This window comes from Lepeophtheirus salmonis, chromosome 5 (genome assembly GCF_016086655.4).
Source record: "Lepeophtheirus salmonis chromosome 5, UVic_Lsal_1.4, whole genome shotgun sequence".
Taxonomy (NCBI): domain Eukaryota; kingdom Metazoa; phylum Arthropoda; class Copepoda; order Siphonostomatoida; family Caligidae; genus Lepeophtheirus; species Lepeophtheirus salmonis.
In genome coordinates this window covers 5,354,628-5,380,837 of record NC_052135.2, presented here as the reverse complement: position 1 = coordinate 5,380,837, position 26,210 = coordinate 5,354,628, and the positions used below count along the sequence as shown (strand labels likewise).

Here is a 26,210-nt window from a genome sequence, read left to right as displayed (position 1 = left end):
CTTCTGGTGCCACTAGTTTGAGTTTAACTCCTGTGGAGTCAACGACTGTAAACGTGTTTAAGGCCCTCGAATGTTCAGAGTTAGAGTCAACCATATCGGAAGTCTCTAACTCTTCTTTCGACAAGGGTCTGAGGTTAACTTTGTCGGATGATGATGTTCTGGATAACGAAAATCGCGTTTATGCACTTGATAGTAGCATTTATAATACTAGGGGATTCTTTTTGACCCTGGTACGTGGCCTGAGACTTTGAATTATGTGAAGTGGTTCTACGCTGATACGTGGGATTCTCTCTCAGATAAATTCAATCAAGCTTTTGGAGGAGATTCGGCGTCAGTTGACTTTAGATGGGTTGGCATGATGGCCGAAGGTATTAAATGTAATGGTTCAATTTCAGTGAGGAGGGTTTTATTGTCGTTACGTTCAGACGACCCCGTCTCCGTGTTCCTGAGCAACGTTAGTTGGAAATGTACGCCATCTTCAAAACATGTAAGGAGATATTAAATACATAACACAAAGTTTCGTTCGAAGACGAAATTATTATCTACGTGGTGGTTAAGAACACGTCGTCCCCACGGCTCTGCCGAACTGTCTTCAAGAGAGGTACCACAAAATTGGCAGACGTGTTGCCATTAGCCAGAGCATTGGAAGCCTCCATCAGCCACGCCAAAGAAATTGGATCGAGTGAAACTGTAATGGCATCTGAGTATAAGGGGCCAAAAGGTCTCCGTCACTCGAAAGGGACATGGTAGACGTAAAAGGCAAATCCAAAGATGGACAGAGGGAACTGCAAGTTTTGTGGAAGAAGCCACGTCTTCCAGAAGACAAAATGCCCTGCGTTTGGCAAGGAGTGCCCCAGATGTGGGAAGATGGGCCATTTTAGAGTATGCTGTCCGTCATCTTCACCGTCTAGTTCTTCCATCTCTTTCCAGTTGAATGATGGAGTAGGGGATAGGGCCTATACCTGCCTGAGGATAAGTGGAAGAAGAGCTAAACTGTTACTCGACCTTGGATCGAACGTGAATATCTTACCAAAACATCTGGTGGATATGTCAAAGGTGATCAAGAATACGGGTCCAATAGAGGTTTTCGGTGGGGGAAAGGTCAAGACTCTGGGCTCTATCAGGTTGTTGGTTGTAATAAATGGTTCTGACCCGGTGGTTCGTAAGTTTGTTGTATCTCCAATTGAGAAGCCAATCCTGGGTTTTCGTGATTGCATAGATTTCGGGTTGGTGAAGTTGAGCAATTCCACCAACGCATGTACGGCTGGCGCTTATATGGAATCCCATGTGGAAATTCTAAAGAAGAAGTATAATATTATATTCAACTATCCTCTGTGTTTGGACGATCCCACAGAAGTATTAGAATGTAAAGCTATCTCTAGCTCATGCTCTTCTGAATCGTCCCTCCTGTCCGCGTTACAGGAGGATCAAAAGCTTTGCAGTACTGTGGAGACCGCTAAACGGGTTTATGGGACAGTACCATCCTCAGGGCCTACTCACAAAGGAAGAATTGTTTGCCCCTCAAGAACGGATTGTTGTTTAAGGGTGTCTGCCTCATCGTCCCTCTTCCCTTGAGAAGAAAGTTTATGGAAGAGTTGCATTTGATGCATCGGGCGTTGTAAAGATGAAGTCTGTGGCTCGAAGTGTGATTTGGTGGCCCGGCTTCAATAATGATGTTGAGGATTTTGTATCAGCGTGTCGCACATGTCAGGAGAGTGCTCCAGCCCCGGCGTCACAATTCACTCCCTTCTCGCCTACAAATGTATGGGAGAGAGTCCACGTGGATTATGGAATGATAAAGGGGAAAGATTTTTTAATACTAATGGACGCTGGGTCCAAGTGGATAGAAGCGGCGTACATGACAAATACATCGTCAGAGGCTACGCTAAGGCAACTTGTTGCATGGTTTTCACGTTTTAAATTCCTGGAGAAAATACATTCAGACAATGGCTCACAATTCACAATTGATGTTTTCAAAGCAAAGATGTCCGAATGGGGGGTAACCCATTCCTTCTCTCCCCCATATCATCCGCAGTCCAATGGGCAAGCTGAAAGAGGAGTAAGGATTATTAAAAATGGAATCCTGAAGAATATAGGAACATCACTTGAGGAAATCTTGTTTGCCTACAGGGCAACGCCTTTAGAATGTGGGAGCATCCCAGCTGAGCTGTTGGGCACACACCGTATTCGTATGCGATTGGATGGATATCTTCCGCCTCCTCCTCCTTATCCTCCTCCTCCATCATCACGAACGAAAGAGTTTAAAATCAAAATGGCCGTGTGGTGCCGTTGGTACAGCCTTTGCAAGCCCAAATGGGTAGCTGGAGTGATACAAAGGAAGATTGGGGATGTGCTGTGGTATCTTCAGACCCCACAAGGAATGGTTAAAAGACACATTAATCAACTTCGTCCTCGAGTACAAGTTGAATGAGGGGTGGTGTTATGTATTGTCTTTTTTATACTTCTAGATCATGACGTAGGGATTTGTTTTAAATAGATAGCAATGTACCTTTTGTTTTACGCGTTGATATATTTTAAAAGTTATATCTATGTACATCCTTTTAAGTGTAATCCCTTATAGAATATATGTTTAGTGTATGATTGCACCCCCAATCCAAAGGTTTTCTTATTGGCTTTACTCCGGTCCGTTACTTCCGTCTGTTGGTGGTGTTCGTAGAACATTACATGTGGTCCCTGTGGTGTAAAGATGTTTAATGTTGTTATGCTTTCAGAAAGAGAGATAAATCTTCGTTTATTTCATATTTATTGACATAAAATATACAAAACAACATGATGTTTAGGTCCAGAAATAGAAGTTATTTATCGAAAGACAAAATACGGTGTTCACAAAAAAGAAATAACAACTTAGTTCATTAAAAAATTGGAAAATAATTGTCCCTTTTCAATTCATATAAACAATGCGTTTCATTGTGAGCAGTTTTATTGCTTCATTTAATTTCAAAAAGTATCTTCCTTTTTACCATAGAGAACGGTTATGTGTGAACCCTCTTGTGATTATGTCAGTAGTAATATTAGTTATTGTCATCGAATAGTAGTAAATTAAATTTTTTTTAGAAGAAAGCAAAAGTTAATTTTAGCTTACGAGCTTTTTGATAATAATATACAAAGTGCCACTAACACAATTTAAAAAAAAGATTTTCTCCCGAACTAAATTATCCACTTTTCATAAAAATCAATACTAAATGAAAGCTCAATCAAGACAAAAAAATAATATTATTTAATATAATCGCCTGTAGCGTCAGTAACAGTTTCGACTCTATCTCGAATATAGAATCAGATCTTGGTAACAGTCCCCTTGGCAGATTGCAGAATTCCTCTAGGATTCCGGACATCAGCTCAAATTTTGTGAAATTGTCTAATTTTGAGGGTGAAACGGATATACTATGGTATTTACCGGGTGTCCCGAAAGTCTTGACCGGTACCTTCGATGGCTTTTTTCGAGGTTTCAGAGACTTTTTTACGTAAACGTTGCGAACATTTCGAAATTAATAATTGTTTATGACATGGAGGCTAAAAGACATGAAGTAGCTGCTCTGCTTCGTGCAGGAATCAGCCACAAGGAGATCTCTGAGGCCACCAGCATGTCCACCAGCACCATTGGCAGGATCAAGAGGAGGTTGGATAAGGGGGAAGACCTTGAATACAAGCCTCGAAGTAGGAGACCTGTCTTAAAGGCCACTAAGAAGAAGATCAGGGCTCAGATCAAAATAAACCCTCTTCTAAGCATCAGAATAATTGCCAAGAAGAACAACATGGGGAACAGCACTGCTGCCAACATTGTCAAGGACATTGGGGGGGGGAAGTCCTTGTTCCGCACCACCCGTCCCATGTTGTCCATGGTCAATATGGAGGCCAGATACATCCGATGCAAGAAGATTTTGAACAACATGAAAAGCAATGGGGAAATAATTCTCATTTTTTCAGAAGAGAAAACTTTAACAGTGGATCCAGTCTTTAACCACAAAAATGATCGCTACATTAGCCTTAATGGTTATGTGGGATCTGAAAAATATGTCTCCATGACCAAGCACCCAGCCAGCATCATGATGCTTGGAGTTGTTGGCTCAGATGGTAAAACCATGCATCCAGTCTTCTTCCGAGAGGGCTACAGGCTCACCTCACAGGACTACATCAAGGTGCTCAAGACCAAGGTGGTCCCATGGATCAGGAAGGAGTATCCTGACAAAAGGGTGTGTTTCCAGCAGGATGGGGCACCCGCACACACAGCCAAGAACACCCAGAAGTGGTTCAAGGAGAATGTGGAATTCTGGCCTAAGGATTTCTGGCCCCTCCTCCCCCGACCTGAACCCCTTGGATTTCAGCAACTGGGCGCACATTGAGAGACAGGCTTGCAAAAAACGCCACAGCAGTACCAAAGCCCTCAAGGCCAGTATCACCCAGGCCTGGGCCAAGATGGACCCCACCTACATCAAGAACACCTGCTCCTCCTTCCATCCCCGTGTTGTGGCTGTTATGGTAGCTAAAGGCCAAATTGTTAAAAATATATTATAGATTATAACCAAGCAAAGTTTTTTTATTCAAAACATTTCTCTGTATCTCTACTTTTAGTCCTTGTAGATCTTAATGAAGTTGTAAGTTAGAAATCACTCAGGACTTTCCGGACACCCGGTACATAGTAGACGATTGGGTTGCCCTGAAAACTGGAAGAACAGAATCAGTTCATTGTTGAGAGGAATTAATGACGGGGAAATAAAATCAGAGCTTTTGGGATCAATAGTGTGTTTTATCTATACTTTTTGTCCAAAAACTACGCAAAATCATCAAAAAAGGCATTCTGGAAAAAAATTAAGGCCGATGAAGCAGGGTATAGGACATACTTAGATCCCTTAAAAGTGATTTTCGAGCTTCTCACATCTTAAAGCATTGGAAAAAATGAACAAATTTAACCAGAAAAATAATTTACATAAAGGCTCTATTTAATAAAAAACTTATTGGTACAAGATTTTAGTTGTTCGAAATCTGAAGTAAACTTTGGCATGCATAGGGATGGGAATTTCGTAAAGTACAAGAATAAGGTGAAGGCAAGACTCGTCATTTTATTGAAATAAGAGGGGCTGGCATCAGGGTAGTAGGGGGCCCCAAAAATGTCAAAAAAGAGTCCAAAAGACTCATTCAAAAGAGTCTTTCAACGGAGGAGATGTGTTTCTTTTATTGATCGTGTCAAAAGAGGCCTTTCCACCCACTTTTTTGGAAACTCTCTGGCCAGTCTGGTGTAAAACCCAAATATCTTTTGCATGGGTCCTCACGGACTTCCAATGATTGGCCTGGACTGTTTTCTTGAACTCATCCAAGTCGAGTATGGCCTTTTTCACAGAGCCCTTCCTCCACTCCAACGTTCCGGACTTGCTGACGACATCGACGGTTGTCCTGGAGACGCCCAACTGCTTAGATTGCAAGAATGGAAATTCGGCAATCACGTTCAAGAGACGACTTCTCTACTTGTACGTAAGCTAAATAGTTCAGTTGGGGTTTGTTTTGTAATTAATTGTTTATGGAAATATGAATTAATTTCAATAACTCGCCATTAATTCATTATTGAATTAGTAAGTGTTCAGATTTCAATTGACCATCCGGTTATTAAATAGATATATCTTGTACCCAGTGTGAAAACATATTAACTTGGCAAAACATAAAAGTGCACTCGGTAAAATGAAAAAACTCCCCCTAAAATTAAGTTAAGAAATGTATCTTGTTGCAAAGTAATAATCTATTATGCATTTTTTTACGTTTTGCATTAGGTTGTCTTTGACCTTTGAGCTTCACCTCTGAAAATGTAATGGTTTTTCAAAGTGATCATGTTGAATCTTCGTACCAACTTTGATCAAAATCGATTTTTTTAGACATAACAAAAAAAAAAAAAAACAGAGTCAAAATCAAAAACTTTGTTGTAGAGGTAATGAGTCGGATAAGCTTTTGGGGTGTGCCACAGATATAAATTTTGATGGAGCGTGCGTCAAAGATGAACACCAGCAAATATAACTACGTTATATTTTACAGTTTCTCTTCGAACAAGGTGAAAACACAAGCCAGGTGGCTGAAAATGTAAACATTTTTCCTCCTACAGTAACTGTAACCCGCAAATGTCGAAAATGTGGTTAAAACAATGGAAATTGTCTCGTCCGATCGTTATGTGAGCACTGTTTTGATTGCCAAAGAAATAAATAATTTTATTTTTCATTAAATAATTTAATTATTTTTACTACCTCTATAATCATTAATTTACTGTGTGATTTTTTTAAATTAACCCAAAGTATATAAAAATTCATCATTCAGAGAGAAATGTTAATACTAAAGCTATTTATGGAAGAATGAACAAAAAAGAACGATGTTTCCTTTTCTAATCTTAACTGTTAATTTTCTAGACGTTTTGCTCTCTTACTGACTTTTTGTTATTGAAAAAAAAAATATATCTCTCTCTCATGAAGCAGCTGAAAACGACAAAGTTGAACTCATCTCCATGTAATCTTGCATCTACTCCAACGCGTGTATTTAACAAACAAAAAAATCAATATAAGTCCATTTTCGAAAAATAATTATTTTACATGAAATAAATAGTCAAAAATGTAGTATTATAATTATTGGAAAATTATCATGAAATTATTGAACTTACAGGATATTACTGCAAAGTTGAACTTAATTAAAAATATTGAAGAAGAACTTAAAAAAATAATCTGAACTCACAAAAAGTACTGTTCCCCGATAATAAATAGAACATAACATGAAGGGGATAAGTTTTTGGCAAAAATACAAAAATTTAAATTTTTGGAAAATAAATCAAACATTGAATTTTTTTTCATTTATTTCGGAAATCCATAGCTATTCTCAAAAAGTTAAATTTTTTGGTCAAAAAATTCAAAAATCTTAAGTGGTTAAAAAAAATCCAATACTTATATTTCAAATATTATATTTTTGAAGAAAATTTCAAAAATCCATAGCTATTCACAGAAAATTCAATTCTTTTTGAAAAAAACATGAATTTCAAAAATTAGATTTTCTTGTAAAAAGCAAAAATTCATTCATTGGGAGGAGGGGGCTACAGCCCCTCAAGCCCACCCCCTGCGGATGTCCCTGACATGATTTAATTTATTTATATTGAAATCATAGAGCGTGATCAAACAGTTTTTGATAAATATATAATAATTTGTTTTATAAATCAGAGACTATGTTGAAAAATTTAAAAACAAAAATCGGAAAATTGTCTTGTATCTTTGTTAGGTCAGAAATTTTTCAGACCTTTCATGGGTTATTATGATCATAGTTAAGAACATTTAATCGAAGATCAGTTGCTTTTGTGTTTATTCACCACGTACCATAGCTAGAAAAGCTGTATTGAGTCCGTTACAAATAATGAAGATTTCTCCTAGCTAATAGACGTTCCATTTTTATGTACTACTTTAGAGGAATAAGTTAGATTCGATAAACAAAAGGAAGTAAAAAAAGTAGTTTTGTAAGTTCAAAGTACTGTCAGTATGTAAAAAAATAAATGAGATTGTAATCGTGACAATTTGAAGAATGTTTTGGAATATAGAAGCTTAGCTGTTATGGCAGTTATTAGCCTAGCTTTATAACTTTTAATGAAGAAAGGGATTGGTACTATTCGAGTCCGTACATTCCTACGTGAAATGGACAAGTATAACTTTACAATGATATAATATGGAAGACAATACTACTTAACTGAAAAACTAACGATTTAAAGCAATAACAATGGGAGAAGATTCTACCGGAATCTCTTCATGTAATCGGACTGCTCTTGTCCACTGCTATGAATTATTCTCCTCACGAACGTATATTTAATTATAACAGAAATACATCTTATGGGGTTGCCCCTAATTCATGGTTAACAACTCCGGGAAAGATACTTCACAAAAGAAATGTTCGAAAAAGCAAATACGAACCCCTAGTCGAAGAAGTAGACCATCACCCCCTGAATATGCCTTAATACTTCAAAACAACTGTATTGTAATCTATGTTTTTCATCTATGTCTAGCTCCAAAGAACAGTGATGATAATGACTCAAATACAAAAGAACTATCAGAAGATCAATACCAATCAACTTTAGAGATTGTGTCACAATAACTAGAACCAACTATTTCACCGGTTAGTGCTACTCCTACAACTTTGAGTCCATCACTCCAAAATGATCATATCAAAGAACTTCCTTCTACGTCCTTTCCTTCAGTTACTCTAAAGAGATAATCCCGAATAATAAATAGACCAGAATATATCAAGGACTATGTTAGATCAAACTCTTTTGGGTGAGGAGAATGAGATAAAAACCTAAGTTCAAGTCATCACCAATTATTTACATATTATAAATATAAACTAAATGAGCCGTTTATTAAACCAGTGGATATATCATACCATGGCAGTTACACAGGGATTGACAACTCTTGTTCATTTGTTAAATTAAGTTAAATAAAGACTCACGTAAGGTTAAACTATACAAGTGTAGTTAAGTTTGATTTCAATACCACTCCGTTTCTTGTAAGGACTCTCACTTATAACTCCTAAACAAATCATCAGTGTTACAACTCTCTGTTATTCATGTGTACAAGCCCACGCTAGTTTATGCTAAAATGTTGCCTCCTGAAGAATTAAATAATAATGACAAGAGCTTTGGAAAATATCAGACACTTTTAATATTGCCCATGACAAAAAATTCTTGAGTTTACTTCTCTTAATGTGGAGAGGTAAAATGTTAATAGCCTTCAGGGAACTGTTTTGTTTGGCTTGCCAACATTGCGAAAGGGACAAAGCTCTGAAAATCGGGCAATAGATTTCGCTCTTTTGAGCGAATAAGCTCTTATTGTCAGTAAATTGAAATGTGGGAAGGGAATTCATAAAGAAAACTTGAGAGCAATATTTTTTTACCTCTGCAACTAGATATCCTGGTTATTCTTTTTCTTGCAGCAACTGAGGAGTGAAGGGCTGACACTACTTTGGGAAAAACCCAGGATCTTCATTCACCCAACATCTCTTACATACCTTTGGAGATACAAACACTTTCATAATCGCACTTTTGTCCATCTGATCCAAACACTACAATCACTTGCAGCTTGGACATAACTTAACCCTCTCAGGAGCCTTAGCAGACCCCTTCTCCAAGGTCCGGCTGACAGTCCGCCGGGAAGTATTAAGGTCACGGCTAGTTTCTGTCGAAGTCTTGCCACGATAGGAAAGGGCTCTAATGGCTCCCCTGTCTTCGGATTCATGTTCACCATGATGATGATCAGGAAGAAATGATAATCAATTTCTTTTATAAATATTTTCTAGATGTATGTAAATAGATTCCCCGATTGGCTAACAAAAGCCAATCACAATACTACATCCTTCTTGCGGCAAAGTTAAAATTGAATCGTCTTAAGTATTACTCACTATTACCTGATTTTGGGGCTTTTTCACTCACTGTATATAAAACGTAATTCAACTATAAAAACCGAAGTTCCATTTATTTTTATATGAAGATTTGTATAGGAAGACACTAAGTATTAATATAAAAATGTTAGAAAAGTAGTACTATTTATGAAGTACTTCAATCAAATCATTTTCAAGAATAGTCCTCGAAGAAACTTTTTATTTGTATATAGTTTTTGTGCTGTCTATTTTCTTTGTATTCAACTTTTATCCTACATTTTATTTCCAAAGTTTATCTTATTATAGTACTCAACTTTATAGTTATACAATCATATACCATGTGGTCCATTAAATCTGAAAACTTTGAATTCTAAAATTCAATGAGATATAATTTATTAATTAACAATAGAATTTCAACAAAAATTATACTATAAATATATGTATGGCTGAACTCTCTTAATCACTAATGTAACTACCCTTAGCGGCAATGACGGCTTCCAGGTGGTGACCGAAGACTTGGTACCCACTGCAGATGTAGAAATATGTCATGGCATCCCAGTGCTGGCTGACAGTAGTTTTGAGAGACACGTGGTTTGGATGACACACGATTGACGAAATTAGCACTGTCAAAAACCTAAGCTTTAATTATATTATACATTTCTTTGAGGGGTTTTGTCCTGGAACCTTATCTTTAATAAATACTTTAGATATATTTTGTTACCACATAGATAAATTTTTTAGTATATAGATACAAAATATATTTAAGGCTCTAAATTGTATATAATAAGTGAATAAATTACGAAACACGTTATTTTCATGGAATCAAGAAAAGACAACTCAAAACCAATTTGTAATAAGTTTAAGTACTATATTTTTTAAATCAGTATGTACTTGTTAGCAAGCAATAACAGCTTCGACCCGTTGGTGAACAGATTGGTAGCTCCTGAACTTGAAATATGTCATAAAACGCTTTCATGATGGCAGCTCGAAGCAAATCCAAATTTGAAAAAGAAGTACGGCAGACTTATTCTCCAAGACAACTTAAAATTCAAAATCCAGGAACTTGAGGATGGCCAAATGGAGACAGGCTATAATCAGCCATATTGTGGCTGCAGAAATTTTAGTTTTTCTTGGCTTGTGCAATATGGGGCTGTTATAGACTTCTTGATGTTGTAGACAGCCCTGATGGAAATGCGAACGGTCCCTGAAACCTAATCGATACTGACAACTCTGTGTCGGTGTCAGTGCCTTTGTTGTTATTGTTTCAACATTCATACACTTAGAGACATAGAATGTTAAAAAGAATTTTTTATTTTAGTTTCAACTCTCGTCTGATTGCGTAAAATAACCTCGTAAAAAAACAAGGGGAATAAAATCATAATTAAATGCTACTGTAAGTTTTGGGTCCCCACTCTGTACTCAAATAGATTTGCAATATATATTTTCAAAAATAATTTTTGTGCGAATGTTTTTCTGGCAAATCTTAAATATAATTCAATAAAAAGGTCAAATGTTACCTTGCCAAATATTATTCTAGTTGAACTATTTTGTTTGTGTCAATATTGAATTAGTTAAAAGGGAATTAAAAATCAATTTGGCTAACCTTTTCGATCAATAGATATTTATAAAAATAATGATTCATCTCTATTGATAAAATAATTTCGCCCTTATTTTATGTTCATATATGAATTATTATTTTTCATTTTGGCAAGAAGCATTTATTTTCTTGATAATTACTTGATTTTTGTAGTTTATATTAATAAATTGATTTGTAGTCATAAGCTTATAGATTTATATTGAAAATTTATACAATAAAGTGTAGGACCTTTAATTAATAACCAACAACATGTTTTTTTAAATAGGTTTTCTCCTAAAATAATCATCTGATTTTAATGCTTGTTCTAGATTATATTGTTTTCAAAAATACAGGTCATATAATCATTCACGATAGCTTAATACTGCCAAAAGGATTCTACGTCTGTATAATTTAAAAAAAAAATCATTCTGATTACTTTATCGGTCTGGTAAATTTGGTAATGTATGATGTGAAAATTTTCGAAATCCTTGTGAATATACATCTTTAAAAAAAGTATAAATCGATAACCTGCAAGATATATGTAAGTGTTATTATTAAGTATTTCTCCCTATTCTAAAAACCAAGTGTATTTATGAGGAACAATGCCTATAGTTTTTTTGTTTTTGTTTTTTTAAATGGTGATTCTCGTCAGCAGATATATCGTTTATTAAACTTTACAACATATACTTTTCTTTTTGATTGGCACGCAAAAGATGTAAAACATGGGACCACGCATATATTTTAATCTATAAAATTGATTAATGAGGAAGAAGAAAGAGTTCGAAAGATTGTTTTACAAGTTAAATAAGGAAATGTCTATTTTTCTCATCCTAAAAATGTTCATTCAAAAGTATGATTTGTGATGATAGACCTAAGATTTTGTTAACTGCATAGGATAGAATTTGTTACTCATGAGCTTCACAATCGTGCTTTAAATTTTTTAAAGTAGCTAGGTTAAATTTTAATTGTAATGAAAGTATTAACAAGATCAAAATATTACAAATATTACAGATAAGAAAATTGATAAAAATATCACAAATTAAGAGCTGCTTATTCCAGACAAATATTAATTGCACACTCTGGCTGTCGAAAAAGCAGTTAAGAATGGGACATGATAATCATCAATTTAGTAAAACAACGTGAAATAAGATGGTTATTTATTTCCAAGACTTGCATATCTTAGCTCGAGTCCAAACATGACTGTTTTTCAATAATGGATAATAAATGTATTTAGAAAAATAATTTTGTAAATGTGTATCTATTTTCACAACGAAGAATTGTTTATTTTAATTTTGTTAGAATTAAAGAAACTTCAAGATAAAGTGTCACTTACACTGATGAACTATTGTTATTCTTCATATTTGCAAAAAGGGATAGAATAAGTAATTTAGTTCAATTGATTCCCAAAAAAGGGCTGTTTTCAGGGCTGGTTTTACTATGAGTAAGATCGAAAATAAAGATAAAATTCAGGCCTCTATATTAACGTAAAACCGAAGACCTAGGACATTAATTGTAGTAATTGTTGTTGAAAAAGTATTCAAATGGTGCTTGTTAAAACATGTACGAGTCTTACCAACATATACGAAATCAGAAAATATATGTTTTCTGATTAATCTGGATTTAAAACTTTGATCGCCCTCGCTTCGAATTGTTACTTAAATAAATGATATTTTATAGGAATCTACTTTTGACTAACTTTTTCTTTTATTAGCAAAATTATAACAAAAGAAATTTCAATGGAGTGTAGACAGCTGAAATTTGGCGTACTGATATTCAATAATACATATCAACTTTTTATCACTAGCCATTTATTAATTTCCATTAAGTGGTGTTACCCTCACAATACGACACGCCCTACTATCCAGATTTAAGAAGTTTGCAATTTCAACATTGTCTCGTTCGGCGTGGATCCCATGTAGACACTCTTACTTTTCCAAAATTGCAGAATAAATAGTTCGTTGATCCATACCATTTTTTTAACTGATACCAAACACTTCTGTCCAGCTGCAGAGACAACCAACAACATCCTACCTGCGCATGCACAATTGTCGTAAGCCCTTAAAGTTAGTTGTTTAACAACGCCCGCACGCATTAGTGCCATGCTTTTGAAAGGGCAAAAAATTATGCAACGATCAAAGACATTGACTCCATCAACAGGGTCGTGAATTTAAATTCGGAACAAGTTTATACCACTTGATCTTGTTAACCCCGAAATATACGTTCATGAAAGTGTGCTCATCAGATTCAGCTGACAACACAATGTAAGAATAGGAATGCTGTGAAGCCATTATTGTGTGCCTCAGTGTCGGGTGCAAACCTAAGGACACAAATAATTCTATAAATTATTATTTGCGTCCTTGAGCTTGAATTGATGTTCACAGATCTGGTGTAATGCTAGATTTTTAACTAGGTGTGGTTCGTCTTAATCAGGTAATTGGAACTGGATGTATTCTAGAAAAACCATGATTGTTAAGAACTTTATATTTTGACTAAAGGAAATCTGACCTCCTAGCTTCTCCGATCTGAACGTAGTTGACTACAAATTGTGTGTTGTCTTGGAAAGAGAGTCCAGTAATCATGCACATAACGCTGTTGACTCATTCTGGGCTTTCATTCTCGAGACAGTGACTGACATGAACAAAGAGTTCCTCATCAAAGCTTGTGCCTGATTTAGCACCATTGAAAGCTGCGGTTGAAGCTGGAGCTGGTTGATTTGAGTGATGAGTGATTGACTTCACTATGGAATTCGTCATGTAAAAGCAAAAGATTTGTGAATTGCTGAGATAGTACGTGCTGTTTGTTCAATCAAGTCATGGAGTACACATATTAAACAGGATAATTAATCATTATTATTTTAATAACGATACCTTGGTGTGTGAGTGTACGTTGTGGTATTAATAAATAAGAAGAGAGTGTCTACTAGTACAAGAGAACCAGAGTTATTTTATTCTTTTTTTCTTGAATTTCGGGAAAACAGATTTGTTGTAGCGATTCCTTATTATTTTGTAAGCTAATTTCTTGTGAAATTAATAGCTGAAAATGAATTAATCGTCAAGTAGGTCTCACACTTAATATAATTATCTAAATGTATTATAAAAAGATCTAGTCGCCAAGGCTATTAAAAGGAAGATTGTCATAGACCTTAAGATGATCGATGGTGATTGTTCAGATAAGCATCCTACTTATATACAAGTCGAAAACCTAATCTTTGGGAATCTTCAGCTGGGTCATTCTATACTTGAAGGAATTCATGTTTGCCTGGGTGCTAGAAATATTATTGTTATTGTTCTTAAGAACGATTTGAACATTGCCGTTGCCTTTATTCACGTTGAATATGAGTTTGTCATCAGGAAAGTAGCACAAAAATATAGAAGAATCAATTAATGTATTACTAGAGAAATATAAAAAAACTATTATCAATCGTTCAAAACTAGGTGTTTTTCAAGAAGGGAGATTAAAGGGTTTAAATAAGGGTAATTTCGTAGAAAGCATAATCCTTAGGTGGTACGTACCAGGATTTATTCCGCTCAAAGGTTTCAAAACCAGAATTAGTTATTTAGGTCAACTTAAAACATGAGCAAAAATGTTATAAAACTGGTCATTTTGCTAAAGGATGTCCCAATAAGTATAAGAAGTGGTCAGATTACCCAAAAATTCTAGAAGAGGAAGTTCCTCAAGAAAATGATGAACGTTATAATACCAATGAAACAAAAAGCAGTGACGAGGAAATTTCAAAAGATTCCTACAAATATGGAAGGATATATTCAGGATAGAGTAATAGATCAATAGTATAACGGTGAATTTGGAGAATGTTGATACATTGAATGAGGTATATAATGTATCAAATAAGTCAAGGACTGGTTCCTTTACTCTCCGTCGAAGATAAAACGGGTAGACATATAACTACGCCAATAACAGGGAATAAAGGCAACAATTCGGAACCATCAGAGGACATTTCATTAGATTCGAATGAAAATATGAAACCAACTTAGAAAAAGAAACCTCTAATCAATGTAAAACACACTATGACCTCACGTACAAGGTCAGAATCAGTTACAAAAAGATGTGCACCAGATACTAGTCTTTCCCCACAGTAAAGAAAAAAGTCCAAAGAAAGTACAAAGTAATTAATATTTGCAAACATGTAAGATTCAAAATACTTTCACTAAACATAAGAGGCGGGAGAAACAGAAAGACCAGACATGATTTGATTAAAAGACTCATAAAGCTTAATCCTACTATAATTGGTTTACAATACTCAAGAGCCAAGGTTTCTTCAAACTATTAAAGTTCTTGTGAAATCTGTCTTCCTCATGATTTCGATTTTTTTTTACTGGGTCTGACTCTTCCAGAGGCATTCTATCACTGGATTCTTAGAAACTGGAGTGTTTTCTTTGTCCAAAGAGTACTCATCCAAGAGTCAATGGCACATAATTGAAGTTAATAACCTCAGATTAAGGTTTTTTCTTAACTAATGGAAAAAATATAAGATCTCATGCTTTCTACCAAACAATGTTGTACAACCATAAGTGTATATCCTGATAGATGACTAGAATGTAAATATACATAAAAGATTCCTACATGCTAACTTAAATTTCTTACTTAACCTTGTAGGGGAACTTAATCTCAGTGATACTGTCCTGATGAAATATTTTCTGGGAGAAAAATAAACCGAACATCAAAAATAGACCTTGCTCTAGTTTCTGCAAACATTTTCAAAAAAGAAGAATTAAAAAGTCGTTTTACCTTCCAGAACCCTTTTCTGGCCAGAAGATCATTCAAGTGGAATTTGGATCAAGTTCTTAAATTTGGCAGAATAGGCTAGTCTGGTGAGTTATAAAAGCCTTGAACACAGTAGTGTATCAGCTGCGAAGAAACTATGAAATACAGAGCCCATCTACATTATCTCTACAACACTTTTTTCGAACAGTATCGACCGATTGGCTTGTCGTCTTATAACAGATATTCACATTACTGCTGATATGTTTAGTAGGGCAAAAAGGAGGGAATCGATACTGTTCCACATGACTGTTGAATAAATATTAGAGAATTTGCTATTGATACTCTTAATGCGTATAAAATATCTGATATGGCAGAGGAAGAAATGGAGAGAAGCCATGACAAAGAGCACAAGTTCATATTCGTAGAGGAATCCTGCATTTCAAAAAATTAAATTCGAAAGCTAATTTTAAGAAGATGGTTATGATATGATATGATTCAAGTTCTCACATCAAAAATATTTTATCTTATGTAAAAAGTAATTAAATAATTTAATGTAAAGTAATAAAGTACCGGGACCTGATGGTTTAGGTAGTAAAATTTTTACCATTCTCCCCGACGTTCTTGTTCCCTTTCTCTTAAAAGTTAGGAAGTTTGATGGAGAAGTATGGAAAATTACCTCCTTCTATAACCCGTGGTGGAATTGCATTTATCCCTAAGAAAGGAAACTATACTCAGTTTGGTCATTGGAGGTCAAAAACAGTTTTGAACGACACATATCGAATATAGTTTCAGCACCACTTGATCGAACTTTGTTCCGAATGTACGATAACCTTAGTAATTTAACCCTCTTTAATCCTTATCTTACATCAAATAGGATGTTCCAATATAAATTCTCCTAAAGTACACAACCGACTACAAGTAACTATTTCCCTCTATATCGAACGTTTCTACTGACGATTTTTTTTGTAAAATAATCCGAAAGCGATATTATTTAAAGAAATAGCTGTGGATATAGTTATCAAATAAAATTGACAATAATAAGATTTAAACATTTATTCCTATCATCTACAGTAATTACTGTCAAGAGGGATTTACTCTTGGTGAAGACATTGTTTGTTAAAGATATCAGCTAAGTTAAAATATCTATTTGCTAAAACTAAATTCATTGATATACAAAATTCCAGAGACTAATTTGATAAGTGATAAATTTATCAAAGGTCTACTAGCTAAAGCTTTCAACTTTTCAGACCTATAGATAAGAACTTTAAAGAAGTTTATGAATTTTCAAATGAGTTTCTTATTTTGTCCATTCACTCTATTACGATATTACTAATAACAACTTTGGAATATTAGCTCAAGGATTTCTGCATAAATTTTTAAGTTTCCAGCCAAAGTTAATCAATCCCCTAAAACATATTTACATAATTCTTCTATAACATACAGATGTAAGGTAATATAACCACACCTTAAACTTTGGGTATTGTTATATTTTAATGTTTGAATTTATACTCCTTTATACCATATATTATTCGGTGTATCCATAATTTTGTATATTTTCTCTTTGTTTTTTTTAAAGTTTTTGACATAGTCAGCTTATATTTAAAGAAGTTTATTTAAACGAAGTAAAAGAAGTTTATTTAAAAGATGTAAAATAAGTTTATTTATACTTTTCTATAGTTGCAACAAATAAAAATACATTTTAGCTATGATGTGACAACAAATATATCAAAAAGTAATTAATAACTTTCTTTATATACCAGCTTGACAGAAAGTTCTCGGACAGTTTTTAAAGTTATTTTAATAATGCACATAGTGTATCCATCAAAAGAGGTAGACTTGAACCTCTGGGGAAAATTGTTTTATAAAAATAGAAGAATAGGTAATTTAAATTCAAGAAAAAGATTGCCTCGTGGTTTTGCTCCTCAAAACTCTGGTACACCTAAAATCAGACTCTGTGATAACAAAAAATTTGCAGTCATAATTAGAAATATAGAATTACCCGTAGGCTTCGATATTCATATTCTGATTGGATTGTTGCAAAGATTTGATGAAGACGGGTGAAGTCTTTTCAAAGATGACACACGGCTAAGGCAATATTTTTTCCTCTCAATATTTAATTTGGAGTATTGTCTAAAAACATAAACTACTTGATTTAAATTTAAAAGAACATTGTTTTGTTTTGTTATCTTGAACTCTATTCCAAAAATAATTGAATGTTATTTCAAGTATATCTTGGCATTTTATGTGTTTTGATATTTTTGAATGTTGATTGAATTGTAATAAACAAATTAAAAAGAAAAAATAAGCAACCAATCCATCTAACTTTTTTCGATCATTTTCTTTTAATTTAATTTTTTTAATCTGTTTACAATGCATTAAAAGTTTACTCTTTTTTCATCCAATTGGAATAAGATTTGATATGTTAAATTATCTATTAACATAAAATACAGTCACATTTACATGCATCCGTTTTAATATCCTGCAAACAAATTTTAAAGACTTGATGACTTTTACTTCGTTGTGCAATAAGTGGTGCTAATCTACCTTCTAATACCCAAATTATTTTTAAAGTCCATTTTAATTTAATATGTTTTAAATGATATAATTCAGAACAAAGGGAAGATTTTTTTTTTAAATAGAATCTGATCTCGTATTTTACAAAAGAAATAAGCAATAAGCTATTTTATTTATTTTTTTACCTTTTTTTCACTGCATTTTAACATAAGCAATGAAGTAGCCATTGATTGTTATAGATATGCCTCTATAGATCTGTACATACCAGACAAATCGGTGGTTATATATTTATGAAATAATGTTCATGTTTTTTTAATGTTCCTTTAATTTGTCAGATGGAGTTGCACTGATTAATCATAAGTAAACATTATAGTATTACTATTACTTCATCCGACCTAGGAATTGTTTTAAAAGTCAATTTACAGAAGTTATATTTCTTATTTTGGGAACACCGAGATGCAAACCTATGCACATTAAGTTCAAGAGAATACTTTCTCCTGAGCACGTTGTCTATTGAGATATGTTGTTCCATCTCGATTTGTAGGTTGCTGATCTGTAGAGTTTTTGTAAGAACTATCTTTTGCCAAGGTATTATCTCCAGATAGAACCCGTTGACAATAAGAGTTCCAAAGTTAGGAATAGACCCTAACAAGATAATGACGTAAATCATTAAGGGAGCTCGGCTTCCAAAGTCTTTCAATGATACAAAAATTCAAGGCAGGGTTTCACTGAAAATGTGGAAAGTACCCCAGTAAGTTTATGTACATTGGAATAATGCCAAGATATAGAGAAATGCCAAGTTCAATCATTGGAAAGTAATAATGAAAAATATGTTAAAATTAAACTTAGCTACAATAAGGCTGTCACTGAAAGCAATCCCTTTATGCCTAGAAGTGCAGAAATTCGTTTGAAAACGAGATTATCAATGATGAGATAGGATGCTGGTTCGGTATACCGATCTTTCTATCGAAAAATGGAAATTAAACGTCATCAAGGGTGTTTGCAAGTTTTGGGGGGTGGCATTGCTCTTGGACTTTTTATAATATTTGGAGAAAATATTCATGATTTTTTTTTTTTTTTTTGAGATGAGACAAAAAAAAATTTGGAAAAATTTAGGAGATACATTTTTTTTTTTGGAAGGGATACAATTTAATAAATAAATTGTTTTAGCGTTTCCATGCTCATATATTCTAGCAATCGTTTGTAAAGATTGTTTTTCAATCTTATATGTTTCTGATGAGATCTCCTAAAATATTTTATTATTGTTTTTATATGGGGTAGTCGGCAATCCAATAGATTGGTTACATCTGTCATGGATTTGATCTCGCTATTTTTAGTCACTATGATCCCTGGAGTAAAATCGCTTGATCGTGGAGCAATGTGCTAAGATTTTAAAAACAATTTTAAGTTAGATTTTCCGCAACCTTGCTTTTTAAATTATCATATTCTGAAAGTCAACATAATGCCTACTGATCCGAACAAAACGATGAATATGTTCAGGTGTCGATAGATAGATTCTGTATGATGGATATCAGAAATAATGTCTGCATCAGCTTCATGAAAATACCAAAAAAGAGTTTCGCAACGAATAGATTAATTTTATATGAAAAAAAAGTTTATTCAACACCGGATAAAAGTAAAAAAAAAGTAACCAATCTGTTAATCTATCTTGTATGAACGATATAATTATACCAAAGGAGATTCTTTAGAGATCGTTCACTCTGAAAGAATTCAATACGTTCACAAAAAAAATTATTGATTGATATAATCATAATGAGAAGCATCTTCTGGACAGAATGCTGTGAGAAACTACTATTTTTAAGCCTTATTTGATAATTGATTTTAGAAATGGTTGACACTATGAGAAGCTTCAACCAATATTTATCAACAATAACCCTCTTTTTTGTCGTTGTTACCGTTTTCAACACTATACACAGGACCTATGACAAAAAATTTATGAATGGTGGGCTGTCAAGTTATCAAAGGGCAGAGAATGTCAACTGAATAAAAACACTAGGGAGGAAATTATATTACTGAAATTGATTCGAGGCGTGGCAGAAGATACCCTCAGAACTGAATTTTTAAAACAAGTGTCCGACTCTATACGACTTGTTATTGCTAAAATATGGCAATCTGCTGCACTGTTTTTGAAATCATTGAGATTAGATTTAGTTCGAATAGCCAAAACTACAGTTTCGTTGATCAAAGCATTAAGGCTAAATGATTGGAAGGCCAAAAATAAGGAGCAACAAAATGGATCAAGAAAGTGCTGAGGATGTGTTAGTAATGGGATTCGCCAAAGAGGAATTCACCTTGTATTTGGTAAGAAATGTACAAAGTGTAGATGATTTGATCATCTGGGCAAAGTTTATGTTTATTCAGCCTTTGGAGAGAACGCCATTCAATTTTTCTGATAGTGCTTGTATATAAGCAGAAAAATCGATTATTTCCTGAATATTGTTAAGACTTATGGAATGCTCATCGATGTGAACGATAAAAAAGAACCTCTGCAGCAAATAATGGCGATTAAATTGTGCTGTGAGTACAGCATTGCAAATTAAGTTTTAGGGGCAATCTACTCCTACATGTGCTATAGTCTCGACGTCTCTAAATCATGTAATACTACTTTGAATACATGGCTCCATAGGGTCTTGGTCGGAGTGACAATGAATTCTGTCGTAAAACTGATAAGGCCCTAATAAGCATTCCTGGTGAGAAAAAAAATGAATGATAAGATTTTATCATATTTGGATGAAGACTAAGACGAATTTCTTTCAAGAATTTTTCAAAACCAAAAAAAATTGTAGATTTGTGTTTTGTTATGAGACTGTCAAATCAGATTTTAAATTTTGTACCTCATATTAAACATGCCGCGATTCCTCTTCAAGGTCTTTAATCTAAAAAGAATGCGTTTTTGTGGAACTATGAGCAATTGGATATGGATCAAGTCAAGGATGCTTTTGTTAATCCTAATTGGACTGTTTTTAGTCCTTTTAATCCAATTTTAACCGTTCACCTATTGAGTGATGTATCTTACAGTGGCATTGGTTTTATAATTCTTCCGCAAAGTTATAATTATTTATGTAAAAATAGCAATTGTAATCGAATCATCACTTGTGGTTCACGTTTTTAAGTCCTACTAAAAAACAATTATGTTTTTATAGAACTGGAATGTCTTGTTATTCAATGCACAGGCTTCAGGAGTCACTGTTACTCTGCTGATAAGCATTTTGACATATCATTGATCATATTCACCGGCAATATAAATACAATCGGTAATACAAGGATGAAAAGAATACTGTCAATTTTTTGGGGATTCATATATACTATTAAATCAGTCTTTGGTAAACACATACTACAGCATATGCTCTATCTTGTGCCCCTGTTTTTCAACCACAAGATAAATCTGATATACTTATACGGTCTATGAGACTACAAAGATCACAACTGGATATTGTCGAATATCAAAATGTGTCAATATCAAGTGTTGAATGACTGTGAAGATTTGAATAGTTTACCAAAAATGATATTGTTCTCAATTATCGATCACAATGAGATGGATTACCTATCCATGAAGATTATTGTCTTTTTCTTTATCACTCAAGAATTTTTGCCTCACTGAAGCAGGAAAAAAGGTACTAGATATTGCTGCGAATTCAAACAATTGCTTCTCGCCCTTTTGAATATGTATTTATTGACTTAATGAAGCAGGATGTAGTTAATTTTCGAATTCTCACCGATGGCTACTGATTTCACCTTTTCGTCATCTGGATACGTACCGACCACTGCAACTTTTTTTTGAAATGTAAGATTTCGACATAGGAAACATCTGCATGGAAGAAGAAACTTTATTTGAGGGGGTGGGTGTTTCACCTTGCTAGTCAACTGGAAAAAAAAAAAAAATAAGGAAACCTTTACAGCAAAGCCATCTGTCCGTGATAGATCAATTCATCACAGAAAAACTGGATTACTTGGGGTTAGCTGGGAAAGTGGACAAAACCCAGGTAACAACAGATGTATCGAAGCGGGAAAACAATACACAAATATCAAATATCGTTCGAAAGTTCACAAGATGTGAATAAAAATTTTAACGAATTATATCAATTAACCTTTGCCAAGGTCATTGAGAAGGGCATTCCTGAATGGAATCCCTTCATGCTGGAAAGCAGAAAAAAGGAGGTCGCAGTTAACAACACAAAATGGCTGGTATCTAATATTTCTATGTATTTGTATCAAAAGTGAGAAACAGAGAAAAAATAACTCACAACAAAATCAGTTATAGCAACGTAGCTACCCTATGGATAAAAGTTTTAAGATTACCCCACAGACTCCTCTTTACATCTATCAGAAGAATACTCTGAGATGAAATCATTCCTACAGTCGATCTCCCATATCAAATATAACTAATGGATCGAAAGGGTAATAAATTCACCACCAAAGTTTAATCAACACAACTTATGAAGGTAAAAAATAAACCTATTCCAAGATTAGACTACCCCGAAAATAAAGGGATGATGGTACCTGATTTATTCAAGCTCTGTGCTGACCAATTTACAAAAGTTGAGTCCTACTTAACAGCAGCTCGTAGGTCGTGTTGAATGGTTAAGAAAGATCGGAATGATATATATATATATTAAAGACTGAAAGGGAGGGAGACTGATTAAGCAATCAGTCCTAGGACTGATCCAACATTAGTGATATGTGACCAACAAATGAAAGAATAACAACAACACCCTCAATTCAAGAATTTCTTAATTCCAAAAATGATATCTTCAAAAATATACATACCCCTAGCAATATCTCAACAAAAATGTCACAAACATGTTGTTAATCTTCATCCTAAAGTCATCTAATGACCTCACAATCGAATTAATACCTGACAAACGATAGAGGCATTGAGAAAGGTCCATAGAGGAACTAGGGATAGTTTTACTTTGCCTGTTGCTCCACCAAAAACGACCTAATATATAATACACATGCAAATACAACAACTAACAGAACAATCAGGCAACAAATTAAGAACAAAACAATACATCAAAATATTTGCAATATTAAATACATTTATTTCCGAACGCTAGGTTTTCATTGTTATATACTATACCTATTTTCAATGATTATTTGGTACCAACGAAAAGTCTATTAACGTTGTAATTGACTCCCTTCAAGGGATATAGGCTCCTTTGAATATATATGGATACAAATATCAAACAGTTTGTTTACAGTTCAATTTGTAGAGGCAAAAAATGTTAGGTTTTTTCTGCTGTATTGCTTAATTATATCTATGAAAATTAATGTTGTGTCTATCCTCACATAAGAGTATTCTGCACAGGCCAACTGCCTCTTTCAAAGCTTCTGTTTATCCATTTTTGGATCTACTATGCATTTTATCAAATTGGGTATCAATGAAAATACATTCGACAGATTTTTGATTGATTGTGGAGTGTTTGATCTAGATACAAGTGAATGATGATTCCAGAGGCTTCCCCACCAAAGGACCGTTGGAATGAATCCTCAAAGAAGACATCACTTAAAAACAGGACTTGAAGTACTTCAAATGACTTCTCACTCGGAATTGTTACGACTTCTCATTCTCTTCTCACTGTCGGTCCTTAGGACTGTCAGTACTACAAATGATTAATAACGAAGAAATAAAGTTGAATCCCATCAATAACGACAGAACCTTCTAATTTAACTGGACCAGACCAAGACTGATGAACTGGGGGGACTGCAATTTTCAGTCCTAAATCAGAACGGATACAACACTAACAACAATAACTAGTTACTTGATTAATTCAAATTATATTTCATAATTTTAATAAAAACTTATTAAACTATTTAAAATGGATCTTTTTAAACAAGATGTAAGTTTCATAAAAACATAGTAGTATAAAAATATACTCTTAAGAATATATTGTCATGTATAAATAAAATAATATTTATATTTTGTATCAACCATAAAAAAATCTTAATCCACACAGTAAATAAGAGTGAACAAATATAGCGACAAAAATTAAATGCAATTTTTACAAGAAATATTTATCCAACTTTTGAAATAGTAAACATTTTAGCATTCTTAACTCTTGGATGAAGAATTTTGTCCATTATTCCTAGCTCATAGGGTTTTTCTGTCATTTTCTTCATTCCATAAGTTTTTAAATCTTTTGGAAAACTGTTATTGCATTTGTTAAGACCTAATTCTATGAGGGTTTTTGGAGTGCATATTCTTCTACTTCATTTTTGACGATGACAATGAGAAAACCGCCTGGCTTTAGATAATGACTTGCAATTCTGAGTACTAAATTTAATTGATTTATTTCATCATTGATGAATATTCTGAGTGCCGTAATTGTAGACTCTAGTAAAAAGTTGTTCTCTTGCTCTCCCATTCATAAGCCTTTTCCATTGTTAAAAACAAACATTTCCTTTCCTTAGAGAATTTCACAGAATCCAATAGGATCTCATAGAGTATCTCTGCAATAAATGTGTGATTAAACATATGTCGAGTATTAAGGATTGTATCAGTGACCAAGTGAGCATTTTCATTTAAATTTCCATAATCAATGAGAAGACGCAATAATTCCGCGTGAGATACTGTTTTAAGTACTTCAATTCCTGTTTTTAAATAATGTAATCTCTGAGGATCCATTCTGAGATCAATTGGTCCTTTGGCGGAAAATCCTTTGGAATGATCATTCAATTGCAGATCAGACACTCCACAATCAATGAGAAATCCATCGAGTATATTTTCGTTGATACCCAATTTATTAAAATGCTTGGGTAAATCCGAAAATCGGGAAACATAAGCATTAAAGGAATCTTTGTTATATGTTTTGCCTAATTCCTTGCCTAACTCAATAGATTTATCATCTATGTCGAATGCAAACACTCTTGCATGCTTTTGTTTATCCAAAATAAGTCGGGTATGTCCTCCGGTTCCATGAGTAGCATCCACAAATACTTGACCTCCCTTGGGTTTAAAAATGCCTAATATTTCTCTAGCAAATATAGGTGTATGGGCTATATTCGCTCCAACAGAGCATACTGTGCCGGGGAATTGAAATGACGAACACTTTCTGAGGCTCCTAAGTTTTGAGTTGAATGTCATTTTGAATAGTAAAATAAGTAAATTAAGGAGATTTTGATATTTTTGTAATGGGTAGTCTGTTCACTTTGACACAATCAGAATTACTGAACTATAACCAGTGATCATTGATCAATTTATACTTTGTACTTTTGGGCTACAATATATTTAAGCTACTTAATTTTAACAGATAAGAGTCATATATGAAGGAATTTAAAGGTCACAATTCCAGTTGACAAACATTATAAAAATACTACGAATATTAATTTCTATTAACTCGCTTATATATGTTACTTTGTAGTATTTCTTCATTAAAATAATCAACTATGAGTTAACAATAAAAAGACCAAGAAGGTTGAGTGATCATACTTTTATTAAATCTTTTTCGTAGGAATTCGAAATAATCTAAAGTATTTTTTATATTAAAGGCATTATTCATTTATATAAATTTATATTTTTCTTTACAAATATTTTATTAATTTAAATTTTTCTTTAAAGATTGTCATTGCCTCCATTGAAGTATAATTAACTCATTATTTAGAAAAAATTTGATCTATATATTTATTTTTGAAATATGACAATCAAATTACATAATTTTGCAAAGCTGTAGAGCTATATTTTGTCTAGCTTGGAGATATCCTTCTTTTAAAATATTTCAACTTTATTATCCAAAATCTTTACATCTTTTCATTTATCTGGATATTTCCTAAGAGCTAAAGCCCAACTCGCATTGGAAAATATATAATCGAAAAAAAAACAAAGTTCAACAATCTTATAACTGTTATTCTAAGTCAAATATTATATAAAGTGCCACATTATAGTAAAAATAAGTGCCTAGACTCTTAAAAATCCCTATACAAATTTGAAGAATATTTTAGTTCAACAGTGCATTCATTGGCTCAAAACAAATGCTATTAAATG

At 33.6% G+C, this 26,210-nt stretch overlaps 1 protein-coding gene and 2 long non-coding RNA genes across 3 annotated transcripts in view; all 3 read right to left on the bottom strand.

Moving 5' to 3' along the window:
* Positions 1-26,210, bottom strand: part of LOC139905298 (uncharacterized) — a 295,920-nt gene that overhangs the window by 44,987 nt on the left and 224,723 nt on the right. The gene's annotated exons all lie outside the window — the stretch shown is intronic.
* Positions 17,260-26,210, bottom strand: part of LOC139905299 (uncharacterized) — a 43,813-nt gene continuing 34,862 nt past the window's right edge. Inside the window, exons 2-3 of the long non-coding RNA XR_011779940.1 lie at positions 17,694-17,824; positions 17,260-17,633 (exon numbers count right to left, since the gene is read on the bottom strand). This is a non-coding gene — a long non-coding RNA (uncharacterized lncRNA). The remainder of the gene's footprint in view (positions 17,634-17,693; positions 17,825-26,210) is intronic.
* On the bottom strand, positions 24,187-25,713 carry LOC121119073 (12S rRNA N(4)-cytidine methyltransferase METTL15-like). The gene is given in 2 exon segments (XM_040713693.2): positions 24,187-24,568; positions 24,571-25,713. Coding segments are annotated over 2 exon segments (906 nt in total). The 5' UTR covers positions 25,314-25,713; the 3' UTR covers positions 24,187-24,405.